Source organism: Euleptes europaea, chromosome 14, assembly GCF_029931775.1.
Source record: "Euleptes europaea isolate rEulEur1 chromosome 14, rEulEur1.hap1, whole genome shotgun sequence".
In the NCBI taxonomy this organism is placed as follows: Eukaryota; Metazoa; Chordata; class Lepidosauria; order Squamata; family Sphaerodactylidae; genus Euleptes; species Euleptes europaea.
The window spans coordinates 25,519,569-25,541,426 of record NC_079325.1 but is presented as its reverse complement, the minus strand read 5'-3'; the positions used below and the strand labels follow the sequence as shown (position 1 = coordinate 25,541,426).

Sequence of the window (21,858 nt, the reverse complement as noted above, 5' to 3'; positions counted from 1 at the left end):
GGTTGTTTTCCCCCTATCACGGATCAGGGGGGGAGCGGCCACCTGGGACCAGGGGAGCATATAAGCAGGGCCAGGTTGTCTAGTTCCCCAGTTCCATCTGTTATTGCTGAAATCAATAAAGCTGTGTTGTTGTTGGAACTCCGTCTCGACCTCGTGTGTCCTCCCCACGCGGACTTAACAAAGGCCTTCTCTCTTGTGGCCCCACAGTTATGGAACTTCTTCCTGAGGAAAAGTAAGGGGTTTTGCTGAGGTTTTGCCCCTTTGGAGGCCTGCCTCCTGACATCACCCATGCATAGGGTTGCCAGGTCCCCCCTATCCTCCATTGGGAGGTTTTCTAGGCGGAGGTGAGACAAAGATTGTGTCACTTCCGGTTAACACCCGGAGGTGAGACTTGATCGCGTCACTTCCGGTTTACATCCGGAAGAGCTGCATCGCAATGGGCCTTTTACCACTCAAACTGGGAGTTTGGTAAAAGGCTCATTGCGATGCAGTGCTTCCGGGTGTAAACCGGAAGTGACATGGTGTAGCAGGCAGGCATGCATGCACATGTTGCCTGCCGACCCTCAGCTGGTCGCCGGGCAGCCAGGTGGATTGGCGGGGGTTTGCTCGCCACCACCTGGCACTTGGCAACCCTACCCATGGACATCATCCATTCATGTACTCATGTGATACAGTGCTGGGCTGACTCATGATAAGGCAGCTTTATTTTATAAGCCCCTGCAAGTAGAAAATAGAAAAAGATGCACTGAAGATCCATCTGTTTTGTGGCAGTCCAAAGCCTGGGAAGCTCACCACAGGCTCCACAGACCTTGGTTTGCAGCAAAGCATTCTGATAGAAGTAGTGGCTCAGCGCCAACATGAAATGGCAGTCTGCCATCAAAAAGTCTACTGGGCGCACCTTAGGCATTAGGCGTACCTAAAGCAGTTTATTTATTTATTTAAATATATAGCCCATTATCCAAATAACTCATAGCGGTCAAAACAACTTTGCACCAGTAGGTAAGAAACTATTAAATAATTTTGCAGTAAGAAAGCATAGTAAGAAAGTAAAGTCCAGGAAAGGAGGTGAATTAGGGCCAAGCTAGATGACATGCTGAGTGATCCAGGCTGGGAGGGGGGAGGTAGGCTTGGGCTGAAGCCATGACATGGGGGTGGGCAACTAACCCATCTCTAGGGTTGCCAGGTCCCTCTTCGCCATCAGCAGGAGATTTTTGGGGCGGAGCCTGAGGAGGGCGGGGTTTGGGGAGGGGAGGGACTTCAATGCCATAGAGTCCAATTGCCAAAGCAGTCATTTTTCTCCAGGTGATCTGATCTCTATCAGCTGGAGATCAGTTGTATTAGCAGGAGATCTCCAGCTAGTACCTGGCAGTTGTCAACCCTACCCGTCTCCCATGACACTTCCTCCATCTTGAATGTACCCCTCCCCCTGAGCTGCTGTTTTCACTATTGGGGAAAACAAACAGGCAATATAAGGAAACTTGTATGTTTCACCCAACAAGGCAAATAGCAGTTGGTGGGAATGGGGGGTGGGGGGCAGGGCGGGGAATGAACAAGGTGAGGAAAAAGGAGGTGGAAAAGGCTAATCACTTCTTCACCCACCCCCACTACCTTGATCCAAATTCCCCTGTTACTGATGTTTAGGTATTAGAAATGTGTTGGAGATTCTGTTTCCTAAACATTCTCTTATTTGGCCCTAAATCTGCAACTTGAGAAAGTAGGCTTCAAAAGCCATACCAAATCTATTAATCTTTAACAGCTACAAGACTCGTTTTAAGAAGAAAATAAGTAATGCAATATTGACAAAAAGCTGGGGAATGCACAGTTAGGACAAATCATTCTTCCATGGAAGAATGAGTTAAAATTATTTTGAAGGCCCAATATGAGATTGCCCTCAGGCTAACAGTAATTTATGTGAGATAACTTAGCATAGCTAGAAGCAGCTACAAGGAATTCTGGCTCATTATTTGGGTGACAAAGCCCGGAGATCATTAACTTCACAAATCCCCCACTTCCCTTTACCTGTCTTTTTACAAAAGATGGTGGAACACAGGCAGGATGGTGCTGCTGCAGTCGTCTTGTTTGTAGCTTCCTAGAGGCACCTGGTTGGCCACTGTGTGAACAGACTGCTGGACTTGATGGGCCTTGGTCTGATCCAGCAGGGCCTTTCTTATGTTCTTATGTACAGCTGGAGACTGAAAGACAGCAAAGTTTGAAGGATCTCAGAACTCTGACCCAAGGGACAGTTAACAAGACAACATCCCAACTGAATTTTTCTGTGTGAAATGGGAAAATCTAGTTGCAAATGATTCCTATAGTGCATTGAGAGTGTAGAGGAAATTTCGTTTGGATTGTTGTTTTTGGTTTTTTTTGCATTTAGAGACACCTTTTAATCCACCTTTGCCCAGGGGGCTTTTATTTGCTCTAGATAGGGAAGGCAGGAATTGAGAAAGAAAATCCAGGGTTGTCCACTTAGCCTTGGGAATGGGAAGTAAGAAAAATATAATGGTTGAAAATGCACTGGAAGTTCGAGGTAGCAGTTGTGTCCATACCTGCCAATATTAGTGCTTCCCCATCAGGTTGTGGGGTTCAGGTTGACAGCTCTGTGTTGGGAAATTTTTGGATATTTTGGGGCAGTACCTAGGGAGGGGAGGGTTTGGGAAGGGGAGGAACCTCAGTGGAGTATAATATTATAGAGTCCACCTTTCAAAGCAGCCATTTTCTCCAAGGGAACTGATCTCTGTAGTTTGGAGATAGGATTGTCAGATCCGGGTTGGGAAATACCTGGACATTTAGGGGGTGGAGCCTGAGGAGGGTGGGGCTTGGGGAGGAGAGGGACTTCAATGGGGTATAATGCCATAGAGTCCACCTTTCAAAGTGGCCATTTTCTTGGGGTTGCCAATCTCCTGGTACTAGCTGGAAATCTGCTATTACAACTGATCTCCAGGTGATAGAGATCAGTTCATCTGGAGAAAATGGCTGCTTTAGCAATTGGACTCGATGACATTGAAGTCCCTCCCCTCCCCAAACCCCACCCTCCTTAGGCTCTGCCCCAAAAACATCCTGCCAGTGGCAAAGAGGGACCTGGCAGCCCTACAGTTTCTCCAGATGAACTAATCTCTGTTGCCTGGAGATCAGTCAGGGTTGCCAGCTCTGGGTTGGGAAATACCTGGAGATTTTTGGGGTGGAGCCTGAGAAGGGTGGGGTTTGGGGAGGGACTTCAATTCCATAGAGTCCAATGGCCAACGCGGCCACTTTCTCCAGGTGAACTGATCTCTAACGGCAGGCGATCAGTTGTAATAGCAGGACATCGCCAGTTAGTACTTGGAGGTTGGCAACCCTACCTGGAGGTCAATTGTAATAGCAGGAGATCACAGGCACCTCCTGGAAACTGGCTACCTTAATCCTAGTCCAGTTTGGAAAAGGGAGGGACTTCAATGGGGTAAAATGCCATAGATTCCCCCTTCCAAAGCGGCCATTTTCTCCAGGCGAACTGATCTGTCGCCTGGAGATAGGGTTGCTAGGTCCATCTTTGCCACTGACGGGAAATTTTGGGGGCAGAGCCTGAGGAGGGTGGGGTTTGGGGAGGGACTTCAATGCCATGGAGTCCAATTGCCAACACGGCCACTTTCTCCAGGTGAATTGATCTCTATCGGCTGATCAGCTGTAATAGCAGGAGATCTCCAGCTAGTACCTGGAGGTTGGCAGCCCTAAGATCAGTTGTAATAGAGGGAGATCTCCAGCCACCACCTAGAGCTTAGCAACCCTATCTGGAGATCAGTTGTAATGCTGGGAGATCTCCATGTCCCACCTGGAGGCTGGCAACCCTGCATGGGGCTGACCTTCATAATGGGGGAGGCATGACTGACAAATGTGAGTCCACCAGTCTCAGAACTGAGATCTGATGAGTGAGATTGGCTGAGCACAGTCTCTGAGGCCCTTACATTTCACAGAACAGTCGCTGCATTGTGAATACTGGACCCAGGAAGTGAGGTGTCCTACCAAACAGCTGCAAAATGTGGATTTGGCTGTCTTTCACTGGCTCCATTCAAGCTGGCAGGCTTTTTTCAGCCTACTGGCTCAGGAGGGTGAGTTCAGCAGCCGACAGCAGCCATGGGAGCCCCTACCTTCAAGCAGCCTATACCAAAGGCTTCAGAGAAGATCAGTTATGCATACTTAGGCTTCCTTTAGAAGTGGGATTCCTGCAATATTGCTGATTGAATAACAGTTAGACTGAGCACTGTTGCATGCAGGAAATGCAAACTTTTGTAACAAGCAAACAATTCATTTTTAAAAAATTTCCTCATAAAGGGAACTCGATGAAGAAACTGCCTGGGGTAAAAGCCTATGAAGTAACATATCCACAAAAAATCCATACTTTGCAGAAAAGAGATGTGGGAGGAAGTCAGAACTTTCACCAAAAGGTAAGAAATCCTCCCACCTCCTCAATTTATTTATTTTTGATAGATGTGGATCAAGATGTACATATGACCTTATTTTTAAAAATAAAAGTTAAAAAAATGAAATAACTGAGATCAAGAACTGATATCCTCCCTGTATGTTTATCCTCAGGCTTTTGGGCCACAGTTCAGGAAACTGTGATTTACTAGTTACTTTGTGTACTCAGTAGGGTTTATAGTTTTTTTTAATCATCAACCACTCCCCTGGTTTTTAGGGCCGCCATTAGGTTGCTAAGTCTTAAGTACTGGTCTGAGTTTGGGGCTGATTCTCAAGGTAGTAAATCTCAGAGCTGTCTGATATCCCTCCCCCCCACCCACACACTAACTGCACACAGTCACAGATACAATGTAGTACAATTCCTGGTGGCGTTCGGAAGTATTAGGGTTGCCAGCTCTGTATTGGGAAATACCTGGAAATTTTGGGGGCGGAGCCTAAGGAGGGCAGAGTTTGGAGACGGGAGGGACTTCAGTGCCATAGAGTCCAATTGCCAAAGTGGCCATTTTCTCCAGGTGAACTGATCTCTATCGGCTGGAGCTCAGTTGTAATAGCAGATCTCCAGCCACCACCTGGAGATTGGCATCCCTAATTACTATTCATACTGCTATTTAGGATTGCCATCTCTGAGTTGGGAAATTCCTGGAGATTTGGGGGTGGCGCCTGGGGAGGGCAGGTAATTCTGCGAGATTTCCACTCCTCACCTAGAGGTTGGCAGTCTTACTGCTATTCAATGGGACATCACCGGGCTTGCCAGGTCCCTCTTTGCCACCGGCAGGAGGTTTTGGGGGCGGAGCCTGAGGAGGCCAGGGCTTCTGGAGGCGAGGGACTTCAATGCCATAAAGTCCAGTTGTCAAGAGCAGCCATAACTGAGCTATGCTAGGTCCCTTAATGGCGTTCAAGCCATGCTGTGGCTCTCAAGCTGCAAATGGGGGCTTCCTAGCTTGCTTGACATTTTCTAACAGAGATGGCAGTTTCCCTCTTCTGTGAGGCTTAGAGTGTGCTGTGATCTTCAAATCATCGATCACAGTATTAGAAAAATCAGCTTGTGTGGTGACAGTGGGCACACTGAAAAATAACGAATGAACTGGGCCTGTTTTCCTAAATCCAATGGTGTTTTTTTACCTACTGAAGGAGTGAGGAGCAGACCTTATATTTAGGTTGACTGAATGTTTTTGGGGGAGGGATTCACACATGAAGCTGCCTTATACTGCATCAAACCCTTGGTCCATCAATGTCAGTATTGTCTACTCAGACCGGCAGCAGCTCTCCAGGGTCTCAGGCAGGGGCCTTTCGTATCACCTACCTGCCTAGTCCCTTTAACTGGAGATGCCGGGGATTGAACTTGGGACCTTCTGCATGTCGAGCAGATGCTCTACCACTGAGCCACAGCCCCTCTCCTGGTTAGAGGAATATGCCTGCTGGCTCTACACTTGTAGACTGCGCACATTGGGGACACTGCTTTTTGCAGGGCCCTGATTAAGTAGCAGAGTCCATGAGCATATATTTTGTATATCTTTCCAACTACCATATTTTTATACCACCCTTCCTCATGACCCCATGCATGTTTGTCCCCTCCATTTGATCCTCATAAGATCCCTGTGAGGTACATTGGGTGAGTCTGACCCAGGATCATCCAGTGAGTTTGATGGAGAAGTGGAAATCTGAACCCTCGCTCTGTCCAATCCCAATTAGGGTTGCCAGCTCCGGGTTGGGAAATACCTGGAGATTTTGGGGGTGGAGCCTGATTAGGATGGGATTTGGGAAAGGGAGGGACTTCAATGGGGTAAAATGCCATATATTCCACCTTCCAAAGTGCCCATTTTCTCCAGGCGAACTGATCTGTCGCCTGGAGATAGGGTTGCCAGGTCCCGCTTCGCCACCGGCGGGAGGTTTTGGGGCGGAGCCTGAGGAGGATGGGGTTTGGGGAGGGACTTCAATGCCATAGAGTCCAATTGCCAAAGCGGCCCTTTTCTCCAGGTGAACTGATCTCTATCAGCAGGAGATCAGTTGTAATAGCAGGAGATCTCCAGGTAGTACCTGGAGGTTGGCAACCCTTACTGGAGGTCAATTGTAATAGCAGGAGATCGCCAGACACCTTCTGGAAGTTGGCAACCTTAATCTTAGTCCAGCACCCTAAACGCTACACCAGGGTTCAGAGATTATTCTGGATGCACACTGCAGAATTGAGGGCAGGGAGACAACAGGCTCAATTCTCTTAACTCTTCCTCACACTATTGTGACATCGGCACAAGGGTTAAATTGTTCAAAATATGTAGTAATTATTTTGATTTGCTTGGGTATATTTTTTACACGTGTAAACAACAGTTATTCATTCACATTAATAATCTTAAATACAGGCCAAGTATGAAGATGCTGTACAGTATGAGATTAAAGTGAACGGAATGAAAGTGGTCCTTCACCTAGAAAAAAATAAGTAAGTTCCCAGAGCATCCCTCATTTTTAATGGCAGAAAGTATGGTTGTTAAACTCATTCCCGTGCCTATATCTCTTTTCTTCTGATACTGTTGCTGTAAAGAGGCTTCCGTTTTAGTAGGAAAATGCTTCAAAATGCTTTTTACCTAACCTATCTCATAGGGTTGTTTTGATAAAATGGAAGAGGGGGAACCATGTATTCTGTCCTGAAGTCTTTGGAGGAAGGGGTAATATAAAAAAGTGGTGGTTGGAAAGATGTACAAAACATATACACGTTAACTCCGTCTCCTTACTCAGGGCCTTGAAAAAAGCAGCATTTTTAATTGCTTGGATAGTCCCCCACCCCCAGGAGGGCATTTATATTCTGTTAACGTGAACTGTAAACTAAGATATAAATAAGATAATGAGAAGTACAACTGCTGCTTGCCCAGTTATCTGTGTAATAACTAACCAGCTCAACAGGCTTTCTTGGTCCCTTCACTTACTGGATTGGTCAGGGTGTCACATTTTATTAAGTAATTCAGATTCAAGGAGCAAGCATGCCTTGAAATAACGCCATGGATACAAACAAGCTTGTCTTATCTGGCCAGCTTGCTCTGTTGCAGCTAAAAGGGGGAGTCTTGTATTCAGCTGCAAGTTGAACAGCCTGGCCAAGTGAGGCTTGGTTATTATAGGCACTAGGAATCAGGAAGCAGTTGGTTCAGACCTCACTAACGCTACTACACCTCCTTTGTTTTCGTCAGGGTTATCTGTAAATTTGTCAATAGAGAGAGCAAGAGCTAGCATGGTGTAGTGGTTAAAAGCGGCGGACTCTAATCTGGAGAACTGGGTTTGATTCCCCACTAGGGTTGCCAACCCCCAGGTAGCCGCTGGAGATCTCCTGCTATTACAACTGATCTCCAGCCGATAGAGATCAGTTCACCTGGAGAAAAGGGCAATTGGACTCTATGGCACTGAAGTCCCTCCCCTCTCCAAACCCCTCCCTCCTCAGGCTCCACCCCAAAAATCTTCAGGTATTTCCCAACCAGGACCTGGCAACTGTATTCCCCACTCCTCCACATGAGCAGCAGACTCTAATCTGGTGAACCGGGTTTGTTTCCCTACTCCTACACATAAAGTCTGCTGGGTGACCTTGGGCTAGTCACCGAACACTCTCAGCCCCACCTACTTCACAAGTAGGGTTGCAAGGTCCCTATCTGCTACCAACAGGGCTTGCTTGTAGTGGAGTGGGGGGGTGAGTGATATGCACGCACACAGAGCGCATGCGCAATAATGTCCCTTCCTGGTTTACCACAGAAGCGACGGGGATGGTATAGGACATTCTTCCAAAAACTCTATGGTTTCCATAGAGGGATGTGCTAGAGCATCATTTTCAGGGTAAACCCAGAAGGGACATTATTTCGCTGTGTACTGCCATGTGCATGGGTGGATCCCTCCCCCCTTCAGCTGGCCTGTTAAGAAATGGCAGGTGGGCCAGTTAATTGGTGGGCAATTGCCCACCATTAACTGGCATACGGCAGCCCTGCTCACAAGGTATCTGTTGTTGGGGGAGGAGGGAAGGCGATTGTAAACCACTTCGAAAGTTCGTAAAGGTAGAGAAAAAGTGAGGTATAAAAACCAATTCTTGTCCTTCTACTATTCATTTTTTTAAAAGAAGATTTGGTAAAAAGCAAAGCAAACTATTCTGGGGATTTTGAGGTGTTTTTTTTTTTCTTTTCTTTGTTGTATATCATGCAGAAGCTTACACCCCAGCCTCTCTCCTTTGATTTTTTTACTCTGATGCTAAAAACAGAGGTACAGGGTCACTGGCAAAGGATGACTGCAGACGTGGTATGCAATTATCTTTCGTTCAGCTTAATTTTGCCTTGAATAACAAAACCACTGTATTCTTTCCAGGGATTTTCTTTCCAAGGACTATACTGAGACTCATTACTCCCCTAACGGCACAGAAATTACAACTAGCCCTGAAATCAAGGTAAAGTTCAAAAAAATTCTACCAGGTGTGCGCATGTTAAAAATGGTTTCTGAATTCCTTGTGTTTGGTGTTTCAATACGAAAATGCCCATTCCAATTTCCTTCTTGCGTCATATGTTCCAACACCACGGATCATTTCCTGTCCTCATTTTCCACTACACCTTGATGGATCCAAATGGTTCTTTTATCACAGGCTTCGTTGCATAGTTGCAGCTGATGTGTAGGGATTTCCTGTCTTTCTTTGTTTTGTTTTCATCTCTCTTCTTGTTGCTGTTGAATGTGTAGGTTCATTTGGGTTACGGTCACACGTTGCCTCTTTTTAACACAATTTCTGTAACCGTCTCTGTGTACGAATTTGGGTTCTTTGAAACACAAACAATATGGGATCAGTTTGGTTGGAAGGACACTGAAAATAAGAGCAAAATAATCACTAATTTGATTCACACGTGGAAAAAGGGAAAGGAAATTGGGGATTTGAGGGTTGAACCTAGAGGGCTCAGAAATTCAAATTCGTACCTACAGAAAGCCAAAACGTTTTACCACACATTTCCATATACATTTTACCTCACAATTGCTCCTGGCATGTGAAATTCTCCTAACCGTTTGACAGGGTGGTACAGTTGTGCCTTCAATATTACTTTTGTTATATGGTTATTGCTTTAATTCCAGCTTTGGGTGTGTTGTGTGTGTGTGTGTGTGTGTAAGCCTTTCTGAAGGGGATTTAAAAGAATTAACCGTGAAATGGAAATGGGGTGAATACGGAGGCCCTGTTTCATGCCTTGCTAACCAGGGTATCATTGTGTGGGCGCGCTGGGTCTGAAAATCTCTTCCACGGGTCATGTGGTGTAGAGATGTTGCTAACCTCCAGGGAGAGGAGTCTGGTGAGAAGAACAGCTTGTTTTATCTGAACGGAAGGTAGTACATTCCCTCCTCTTTGATCTCCTGCCCTTTCCCAATAACTGGACAGTTTCCCTCAGACGGCCGTCAGCCACGTTCCCTCTGCATTGATCTTCTGTTCTTCTACATAGCGATGGGTTATGAGGTGTAACAACAAATTGAAACCGAATGGAAATAATGTCCCTTGGCCTCTACGTACTGCATGAGATGTTTCGTTCTAGCATATGTTCACTCCCTTGCAGGTTTAGAGCAGCTCTGATTCAGCTTCATTTGAGGGCAAGTATTTGCTTGCCATAACTGTACTGCGGTCAGCTACGCTGTACTCTGTATGAATTAATTGCAAATGGATTTGAAAGGGGGAACGCTTTAACCTTTATTGGCGCTCTTTCAAGAATATACGCTATACACATAGTCGGCTTTAATTAATTTGAATGCCAACCATAGAAATAACATCAATCAAAATAATGCTACAGTTAGGTTCAAATCTGAAAGATACCACAAATGACCAAGTTCCCCCCAATGGGGGAGAGTTAACCCTGGAGTAGTTCGATCATGCCTATCAGCACAAGTAACCACTTGGTAAAAGGTTATCTGTGTTAACTGACTTTGTCAGTGCTCTTCAAACTTTCCAGACCTGAAACCAGGGCTCCAGGTGGGGACTGGAGATCATCCAGAATTAAAACTGATCTCCAGACTACAGAGATCAGTTCCCCTGAAGAAAATGGCTGTCTTGGATGGGGGACTGTATGGCATTATATAACACTAAGGTCCCTCCTAGGGTTTCCAACCTCCAGGTGATAGCTGGAGTTCTCCCACTATTACAGCTGATTTCCAGGTGATGGATATCAGTTCACCTGGAGAAAATGGCTGCTTTGGAAGGTGGACTCTATGACATTATATCCCATTGAAGTCCCTCCCTTCACCAAAGCCCACCCTCCTTGGGCTCCATCCCCAAAATCTCCAGGTATTTCCCAACCTGGAGTTGGCAACCCTACCCCCAGGTAGAAGGATCCACTGAGCTACAAGCATGTGACGTTGTTGCCATGTAACATCAGTCACATTTCAGGAAGAGGAGAAGCCAGAGTTCCTGAAAGCACCAGTGAAGCAACAAGGGTGAGGAACAAGCCAGCACAGGCAGGTTCAGAACACAAAGACTTCTCGCAAAGGATTAGCTTTCTTGAAGAGAACGGGTGTTCCACTGCAAGCACATGGCTAGGACAATGAAGGCCTTATTGGCAGGAGTTTGGGGGATGGTCATATAGGGAGAGAGAGTGTGATAGTGAGAAGGCAAGGGGCTTTCTGAACCTGCCTGTGCTAAAGGTTACTTCTGAGTGACCATGCCTTGCCATAGGCAAAGACAAGGAGCAGGGAACACTTGTTCTTTACAAAGCAGCAAAAAAGAATGGCAGCTCCGTAGGGGCTCGTGACTCAGTAGGCAGGGCTCCATGAAGGCTACTGCCTTGGTCAAATTTGAGATGGGATGAACAGAACTACAAGAATACTCAGGATCTGAGTATTGTTGATGCCAGTCCTGAAAATGTTAAAAAGGTAAAGGTAGTCCCCTGTGCAAGCACCATGGGGTGACATCACATCACAATGTTTACTAGGCAGACTATGTTGTACGAGGTGGTTTGCCATTGCCTCCCCCAGTCATCTACACTTTACCCCCAGCAAGCTGGGTGCTCATTTTACCAACCTTGGAAGGATGGAAGGCTGAGTCAACCTTGAGCCAGCTACCTGAAACCGACTCCCATCATGTTTGAACTCAAGTCATGAACAGAACTTTGACTGCAGTGCTGTAGTTTACCACTCTGTTCCATATAAATCTCCTGGGCCCCAGTCCAGAGCAACTAAGCCCCCCTGAAGTTAATTGGACTAACTTAGTCCTATGGATTTCAGCAGGACTTAAATGCAACTAATGGGCACTGAATCAGGGCCATGTTGTGTAACTTCTGCATTATTTCCTAATCCTTTATCAAGCGGCAGGCCCATTAATTGACGTAAGCTGGCTATCTAAAAGAAATAGAAACATTTGGCAATAGAAACATTTCCTACTCAGAAGCTGCCATACACCATGGCTGCTTGCATCTAGAATTCCTAGAAGAAAGGCTGTGGAACTGATTATACCTAACCATGTGGCATTCTAAAATAAGATATTTGGCCCCCATGGGCGACCCCCACAACAGATTCGTTGAGGTTTATTCCAGATGGTTTTTTTGGCCCACAAGAATCAGTTCACTTATAATACAAAGGCAGCCACTGTGTCAAGTTCCTTTTTAAATTACACATGAACACATGAAGCTGCCTTGTACTGAATCAGACCCTTGGTCCATCAAAGTCTACTGAGTATTGTCTACTCAAACCGGCTTTCCAGGGTCTCAGGCAAAAGTCTTTCACATCACCTACTTGCCTAGTCCCTTTAACTGGAGATGCCGGGGATTGAACCCGGGACCTTCTGAATGCCAAGCAGATGCTCTATCACTGAGCCCCTTCCCCTTCCCAAGACAACCTAGAGAGCCACTGCCAATCTCCCCTGGAGAAAATGGCTGCTTTGGGAATTGGACTCTATGGCATTGAAGTTCCTCCCCTCTCCAAACCCCGCCCTCCTCAGGCTCCACCCTCAAAATCTCCCAGTATTTCCCAACCTGGAGCTGGCAATCCAAGGTAGGAGCTAGTTAGGGCTGTCAACAACAAAAAAATTCGGTACAGTTCGGATTCGGCCGAATTTGGCCCTTGTGGGTTCGGTACGTGCCGAAGTCCGAACTCCCCCACTTCGGATCCGTTCAATTCGGCGGGAATTCAAAGTTCGGAAAAAAATTCGGCCGAATAAAGCCATTAAAAACACAACCGCGCCTTTCCACGGCTCGGGGGGGGGGGCATTTTTGGGGTTAGAGGTCCCAAACTTTTGGCAGAGCTTCAAAGGACGTTTATTGAAAGACTCCCCAAGTTTTGTAAAGATTGGGTCATGGGGGGCTGAGATATGGGGCCTGAAAGGGGTCCCCCCCACCCTTAATGTGCATCTCTCAGCAGAGCTTGCCACCCAGACCCCTCAGCATCTTTGTTGCCCTCCTCTGGACACGTTCCAGCTTGTCTACATCTTTCTTAAATTGTGTTGCCCAAAACTGGACACAGTACTCCAGGTGAGGTCTAACCAGAGCAGAATAAAGTGATACCAGCACTTAGCGTGATCTGGACACTATATTTCTGTTGATACAGCCCAAGATCGCATTTGCCTTTTAAGCTACCTCATCATACTGCTGACTCATGTTCAGTTTCATCTGGTATACCCCCAATAATGGTTTTTGGCCCTCCTTCTAGAGATGTTTATGTGTTTTTAATTGAATTTCATATTTTAATTGTATTTTAATTATTGAAATGTTTTTATGTTTGCTGGCTTGTGGACTCTGATTGGGTAGAAAGGCTGCATAAAATGTTTTAAATAATAAATAATAGTATGAAAATAAATGAACAAATAAAAATAATTAGCAAAGAAAATAAGAGGATGAAACACTCACAGTAAATACATTATATTAAAAAAACCAAACCAATCTTCCAGCCTGGCATAAGATGGGAAGGACATTGGTTCCTTTGAAATGTGGTATTGGAAGAGAATGTCATGGGTACCGTGGACTGCCAAAAAAACAAATAAGTGGGTTCTAAATCAGATCAAGCCTGAACTGTCCCTAGAAGCTAAAATGACAAAACTGAGGCTATCGTACTTTGGTCACATTATGAGAAGGCAAAAGATAATAACGCTAGGAAAAGTTGAAGGCAGCATGAAATGAGGAAGACCCAATATGAGATGGATTGACTCTGAAAAGGAAGCCATGGCCCTCAGTTTGCAAGACCTGAGCAAAGCTGTTAATGATAGGATAGTCATTGATTCATAGGGTCGCCATAAGTCAGAAGCAACTTGATGGCACTTAACACGTATACACAAGAAGTCAGCATGTGGCCATGAAGTAAAGTGGCAGAGTGCAAGGTGGCCAGATCTGATCCACAGAATGCAATCCAGTGTGAAGTTCTTCTATTAAAGGAAGTCAACAGGTACAAGTGCTCTTTTGCTGCTCCCACAAATTACTGCTTGTGCATCTGAACAACCCACTTTAATTAGTGGCAGGGAGCATATTTGGGCCAGTCCTGGCCTTCCAGTAGTATTAAATTGTAGAATGGAATTGCACTGATGCTCCCCAAATACCAATCCAGTCTAACATTGTGCTCCTCTGTCATTATATAGGACCACTGCTATTATCAAGGTCACATCCCAAATGATAGTGACTCTACTGCAAGCATCAGTGCGTGTCATGGCTTGAGGTAAGATGTCTCAAAAATATTTTTGTTGTTTTGTATGGGTTGTTAGCTTTCCTGAGGACTCAAAAGAACCAAGTTTGGTGGGATATACATCTTAAAACATAGTAAATGCACAGCAGCACCTCCACAAAAGCATCTTTGGTATCTCCCAGCTTTGCTGTTTCTACATTGTCAACGATCCAGGTCTTCAATCATGAACAATATTGTCTGAGGTTGAAGATCTAGGCCAGTGACCTATGGATAGGGTTGCCACATTCCCAGACCCCACCGGCGGGAGCTTCGTTGTGTTGGGGCTGGGGGTATACCCCAGAAGTGCTGGCATCATCTAGCACATTCCTCCAAAAAAACCCTCTGTGGAAATCATAGAGTTTTTGAGTGAGAGTGCTAGAGCGTCGCTGGCACTTCTGGGAAACCAGGAATCATGTGGTCTGAGACTGGGCATGGGGCCATGGCTTGATGATACACATGAACATTTTGCTCAGAAGTTCTCTGGTTTCCTGCTATCTCCAGTTTAAAAGTATCTCAGGGAGCAGGTACTGGGAAAGTAGGTACCTTTACCTGACACCCTTAAGAGGTGCAGCCCTTTGAGTATGCAATTGTGAGCTAGTTGGACTGAAGGGCTAACTTTATAAGGCAGTTTCCTATGTATTATGTCTTCTACATTGTGCTATTGGTGGACCCTTCCCAATGGCTGTCAGGAGAGTAGGATCTTGCCTCAGGGATCACATTGACATCTGTAATACGAATCGGAGGGCAGAAGAACAGATTATTTGTTTGTAAGAAAACTGGCAACATGCTTAGTATACTGGAATGAAAACATATACAACATGAGCTTTGTTAAAACCATTGTGAATTTTTATTACAATGTGCTGATCGTATCATCTGCACATTGTAAACCCTTTTCTTTTTTTTCCTGCTTGATGTGACATTAATGATAGATCAATTGAATAGATTAATTAAATATAGTTAAATGAAATTAAATGATTGATTAAATAGAAATGGGAATCTTTCCTCATTATCCTATTCTGAAATTGTCTTCAAATTCTTTACAGAGGATATTTTAAGTTGCGTGGCAAGAGGTACCTTATTGAACCTTTGGAGGCCTTAGACAGTGAAGCACATGCAGTCTACAAATATGAGAGTCTTGAAAATGATGAGATCCCCAAGGTCTGTGGGGTTACCAACACCACATGGGAATCAGAAGATCCCCTCAAAAAGGTTTCCCGGCTGAGTACCAGTAGGGAAGTGAGTTTCACCCTACAGCTTCAAACTGGAGAAGTTGTTTGAGAACAATGATTGCATTGTAATATTGACAATATAAAGTAATTTGCATATTTTGTTCCCAAATGATATAGGGGAAGTGGGGGAAAATTATAACTGGTCAAGTGCTAAGTGACAAGGTTTTTTTTTAAATTGGTTTGGTGTTTATTTAAAACACCTTGAAAGTGTTTTCTTTGTACAAGACCATATATAATGTAATATTAAATAAGGATGCACAAGAAAATACTGAAGCTGCTGTTTCTCAAAAAAAGAAAGAAAAGAAAACTATGAGCTTCATCAAGTTCCCTGTAGGCACAACCCAGGAATATGAGAGTATCCCTGTAAGGCATAATAGAGCCCCATTTTTACTTCATCGATGCTGTGTACAAATGAGAATTACAGAGAATTGGAAGCCTGTGTGCATTCCCTATGCTTTTTTCCAGCCCTCCCCACTGGGAAAAAAAGGAAAATTTGGATTTTCCTGCCCTCATGGCAAACCGTTTTCCTTGATACTATCCTCATGGCTACCTCCTGCCACCGCCAGGGCTAAAAAAAAAAGAAAATGGTGGTTCAACATCATTATATTGATATAACAAACCATGTAACTGGTTCCCTGAATTCCCAGTTTCTTTCTTTCTTTCTTTTTTTAAAAAGGCACTACCCCTTCTGTTGCAGAGATATAAAAGAAAGGCATCGCTCTACAACCAAATGAAATGAAAATGAAAACTGGGAATTCAGAAAACCTATTACCTGTTGCACATTGTTATAACGTTATATTAATATAATGATATTCAATTGTCCTTTAAAAAAAAAAAGAAAAAAAAAAGGCCCAGTTGCCTGCAGAGAGGGGAATAGCTACTGCCGAGTGAATGTGACAGGGGAAACTGTGGTGATGCCTGCCATGTGGATGCCCCATTGTTGCTGTGCTGCATCAGCAACTGCAGTAGCAACAGGAAAGCCACACATGCCTCTTCCTGTGTGGAAACTACCTTGCTTGAGTATGGCTGCTGCAGCAACTTCCCTTTAGGGCTCTTCTTCCTAAAAGTGTTATCTGATAATGGCAATAGGGTAACAAGGTTTCACACCATCCCACCCTGAGCATCGGAATGTTTGCCACTGCTTGGAAGAACAGCAGGGGGAAGGATAGGCAGTGCAATACTCTAGGATTCTCCCAGAACTCTATGGTAAAACCACAGAGTTTGGGTGGAATCCTAGCACGCCATGCCAACAAGATTACAAACTTCTAGGTTTGTGCCATAAGTGACTTTGCGGTGTTGCTGTGATGCCTATTTCCCTTTGTTTGGATGTCCCCGACCCCCAAACTTACCACTGATTTCTAGCGCTCAGTTGGCACCTTCAAGTGACAGTGAAATGCCTTTTGTGCTTAAAAAAAATTTGCTGTTCATCTGAACATTCAGCATGGGCAAATGTAGATGCCCCATACAACCTAGTAGGCAATGCATATTACACAAATGTTTACCATGGTATTTTTTCAGAGCTGGTCTCTAAAGTTTTGTTTGCTGGGCTAGATGCAACCAAAGGTCCATCAAATTCTACATCATGTTTCCCACAGTCTCCAATTACATGCCTGCATAAATTCTGCAAGCTGGGCAAGAAGGCAGTAAACAGAGGAGGGCGCAAATAAAGTCCCAGGTTCAATCCCTAGCAGCTTCATTTCAAAAGGAGTTTAGACAGTAGAGCTAGAAAAAGCCTTTTCATGACAAATTAGAGAATATCTGACTAGGCAGTACAGTGCTCAGTAGACCAATAGTCTGAACTGGTATAAGGCACTTTCATACGTTCATGGGAGGTGGGCACACTTGACCATTTCCATACAATAGGGACAACAGGCTAATTCTTATTAGGGTGCCTTTTGTAAACATGTTTGGCAGCTTCTGAAAGCTCCACTTTCAACAATTTTTGTGACATTGTGTAAAAAAGAGGGTAAAAGTATATTCAGGCATTCAGATTGTGGTCAACTGTGATATAGGAAGCATTATAGCAATGCTATAAATGTGGTGTTGGAGGAGAGTGTTACAGATTCCGTGGACTGCCCAAAAAAAAATCAGTGGGTTATAGATCAAATCAAGCCTGAACTGACCCCAGAAGCTAAAATGACTAAACTGAGGCTATCGTATTTTGGTCACGTCATGAGACGACAAGAGTCACTGGAAAAGACAGTCATGCTAGGAAAAGTTGAGGGCAGCAGGAAAAGAGGAAGACCCAACAAGAGATGGATTGACTCAATAAAGGAAGTCACAGCGCTCAGTTTGCAAGATCTGAGCAAGGCTGTCAAAGATAGGACATTTTGGAGGACTTTCATTCATAGGATCGCGATGAGTCGGAAGCGACTTGACGGCACTTAGCACACACACACACATAGCAATGCAGTGTGATGTTACCATCTTGACTATGTGATCCCTGATTAGCTGGCATCAATCTAGGAAGGAGAAAGTGGGAGAAAAAGTGGCATCAAAGAAGGGGCAGAGAGGGAGAACAGTGGCTGCAGAAGGCGGAGAAGGGTTTCAAGCAGCCACACAAAACGGCAGAATAAGGGTGCTTTTGCACATTCTGAATAATGCTCTTTCAATCCACTTTCAATGTACATTGCAGCTGGATTTTACTGTGTGAAACAGCAAAATCCACTTGCAGAGATCATTGAAGTTCATTGAAAGTGGAATGAAAGTGCATTATTCATCATGTGTGAAAGCCCCCTTAAGTTCTCTTTCAGACAACCCTTCCTCAACCAATGTATCGCTTCCTGGTTTATAGTTAGACAAGGCGTTATACTTGTCCACATATGCAAGGGACCTTGACACTTCTGGGTATTTGCATGTGACTAAGCATAGTTTGCAATATATAATCATGATATAATTTTACACATGCACCAAGTGACTCACCAGAAAAAATTATACCCCAAACTGCCATATTTTAGCAGAATTTTAATGCAAAACCCCTCCCACAACCCAACCCAATGTCTTGGTAGCTACCATGACTTTCTAGTACTCCATTTCATTATTCATTCAGTCATGAGAAGCAGCTTTAATAGTCTTTATATAGCTTTGTATACCTTATACCTTTAACAAGCTCTAACCTTATATATGGGGTTGGACTTGATGACCCGGGTGGTCCCTTCCAACTCTATGATTCTATGATTCTAAATGGAACAATTCAGTGGTTTCCTGGTTCGTGTGCATCTGATGATCTGGCATTCCTTGTTATCTTGGGGGTGAGTGGGTGGTGCATCAGCAAACCTGTGAACAATCATCGCTTTATATTTGTCTTCAGAAGCAAGCATATCTGAAGGCCAAGAAGTATGTGGAACTTTACATAGCTACGGACATCAGAGTGGTAAGTATTCTGTTTAATGGTTTCCTTTTTTATTCTGTACAGGATGCCATTTTTACTGGGAAGTTAACATAAGAATTGCCAGGCTAGATCAGACCATCTAGTCCTACAGCAGCCCTCTGGCAACCTCACAAGTAGAACAACATGGCAATCGCCTTCTTTGGCTGCCTTTTTAACTGAGCCTCTGGGATTATTTATTCATTTATTGAGTGCATTTCTATTCCGTTCTTTCTCTCAGAAACTCAGGACTGTATACAATGGTCCATTATTCTCCACTTTATCCTCACAACAGGAGGTTGGTCTGAGACAGAATGACTGACCTAAGGTCTGCCTGTAAGCTTTTGTGGCTGGGTGGGAGTCTGAAGCTGGGTCTCCCAGATCCTAGCCCAGCACCCATATCATAACCATGCTAGCTCCATTGCCCTATTTATTTCATTTCTACCCCCACCTTTCTCCTCAATGGGGATCCAAAGCGGCTTCCATCATTCTCTTCTCCATTTTATCCTCACATCAATCCTGTGAGGTAGGTTAGGCTGAGAGAGTGTGACTGGCCCAAAGGTACCCAGCAAGCTTCCATGGCATGAGTGGGGATTTGAATCTGGGTCTTCCAGTTACTAGTCCAACACTTACCACACTGGCTCATCACTGAACTGTCATGGCTAATAAGGCATTGATAGGCATATCTTCCATGACTTTAAATAATACGTTTAAAATGTTAGTAGCCGTCACCCATCTCCTGTGGCCATGAATTCTCTCTAGCCATTTTGGTCCCACCCATACTGTGAGGAGCACAAAGCAGACCAGATGGTTCTCCATCCCTCTGTTCTATCCCTCTGTTTTACCTCCATAGCGACCTTGTGAGAGAAGTCAGGCTGAGAGTGTGATTGGCCAAAGTCACCCACTGAGCTTCATGGCTGAAGAGGGATTTGAACTCTGGTCTCCTACTACCTCTCTATAATTTCATAGTTTAATTATGTGGTGCATGACCCCACCAGAGTTCAACATTTTTAAGTACAACTGAGTTCACTGGAAGACTTAAGAACATCCTTTATTATCCCTAATGGAAATAACTGAAAAATTTATATCTTTTTTCTGGGTTGTGCCTATGTTCTAAGAGAAAACAAAGAAGTATATGTATTGGATGGTTTGTAGATTACTGATTTGTGGGCTGGTGCTATATTGTGTGCTGATTGTACAGAAAGGCAGGTAAACTTCCAGAATGTTTTCACTGGGAGCTAATAATACAATTTTCAGCGGAGTCATACCCTTCTATTGACTTCAATGGATTTAGAAGTTATAGAGTAACTTTTTACAGTTACTCTATAAGGGTCATATTTACAAAGTTTTAATTCAGTGAAAAATCCTTATTCAGTTACGCATTTTATTATAAAGCTGTTGATTTCATCATTCTGAAACCAGCCAGATTAGTTGGTTGTTTCTGTCACATCAGAAGTGCATCGTGCCGAATAACAGAGATGCAGCAGTTCTTTCCTCCAAGACAAGAATGTAGCTATATATGGCTGTGGGATGGCTTTGCGTTCAGTTGTCAGAAGGAAGTAACTAACCCTTAAATGACTGCCGAAAGTAAAAATGACATCTGCCCCTAAACCAATTTCCTTTAAAATAATTTTCACAAGATCAGCTGTTTCTTTTTCCGTAAGTGTTAGAGGAAACCTAGATCTTTCTCTGCTGCTCTCTTTGAGGCAGACTCCATTGGGACTATGAATCCACTTATCCTTTGTAAAAAACATATCTCACAGAAACCTCAAGGGATTTAAAACGGTTCAGCAGGTTCACTTAGGATCAATATATCTGGATTTTCCCATACTATATAGTCTGCCATAAGACGTACCTAAATCAGAATTAAAACAAATGAAGTTCAAGAGTGTACATTTCAGTTGAACATTATGAGAAACTTGTTGTTGGGAGGAACTGTTGGCCAATGGAAGCAATTACGTGGGAGAAGGGCTGTCCTTGACTATGGGTCTTCAAGCAGATGCTGGACAGCCATCTGTTGCAAATATCCTACCTTTGGATTTCATGCTTTGAGCAGATGGTTGGACTAGAAGCTCAGCGTAGCTCCTTTCGACTCTAGAATTCTAGGGATAGTTGGAAGGACTCTTCACTTAGAGGAATGGAGCCATTTGATCCAACTCATTTCAAGCCCCGCTAGCTGGTGGTCGAATATCAATCATGATCATATTAATCAAGGTGGGCTTGCCATCTAGCTTAGCTGGTATATGAAGAAGAAAAAATTCAGATTAACCATGAAGTGTCTGAGGTTTATACACAACTGGAAATGGCAGAAGTATGTAACTTCAGGGTTTCCCCCTGGCTTAAATATTGCAAATCCAGTCATGCCCTGGGGAAGTGTTTAAAAAGTCTGATAGTAAATTAAGTAGAGATTAATTCCTGGTAGGGTTGGGGGTGGGGACATGGGGTGTGTGCGATGTCAGTGATGGCGTTGCTGATGTTGTGGGGACATGGGGTGTGAGCGATGTCAGTGATGACGTTGCTACATCACTTCTGGGGAAAACCCGGAAGTGAGATCACAGGGAAAACCGGAAGTGACATAGCAATAGTGGGAGGTTTCCCCCAGGAGTGATGTAGCAATAGTGGGAGGTCTGACAGCCCTAATTCCAGGCAATGAAATGTGCTGCACAAATAGCACACTGAAAAACATTTTGCCTAAGTCTGGATGCCAAATCAGTGGTAGGAGCTTCAGGCTGCTCAATGTGATTCCCTCCCTCTGTCCTCATTTCCCACACCACCTCATCAGATATATTTATATTATTTGTTTACACTTCCCCTCACAATCATTACAACTGAGCTCCAGGAGACAGAGATCAGTTAATGTATAACCTTACTTTATACTCATAACCCTCCTCACAGATAGGGTTGCCAACCTCCAGGTGGTGGGTGGAGATCTCCCACTATTACAACTGAGCTCCAGGCGACAGAGATCAGTTCCCCTGGAGAAAATGGTCACTTTGGAAGGCATAGGGTATGGCATTATACCCTACTGAAGTCCCTTCCCCAAACCCTGTTCTCCTCAGGCTCCACCCACAAAATCTCCAGGTATTTCCCAACCTGGAACTGGGAACCCTACTCACAGAAAAACAGAGAGGCTTTCCTAGCTTGTGAACACACAGGACAGATGGTACTGCAAAGTCACAAACT

General features: G+C 44.4%; 1 protein-coding gene across 1 annotated transcript in view; it reads left to right on the top strand.

The window, feature by feature from the left end:
* The first annotated feature begins 4,253 nt into the window (after positions 1-4,253).
* LOC130487413 (zinc metalloproteinase-disintegrin-like MTP9) overlaps positions 4,254-21,858 on the top strand; it is a 52,929-nt gene continuing 35,324 nt past the window's right edge. Inside the window, exons 1-6 of the mRNA XM_056860904.1 lie at positions 4,254-4,421; positions 6,813-6,889; positions 8,785-8,863; positions 13,997-14,073; positions 15,123-15,315; positions 18,619-18,681. Coding sequence (XP_056716882.1) covers positions 4,254-4,421; positions 6,813-6,889; positions 8,785-8,863; positions 13,997-14,073; positions 15,123-15,315; positions 18,619-18,681 — 657 coding nt within the window. The remainder of the gene's footprint in view (positions 4,422-6,812; positions 6,890-8,784; positions 8,864-13,996; positions 14,074-15,122; positions 15,316-18,618; positions 18,682-21,858) is intronic.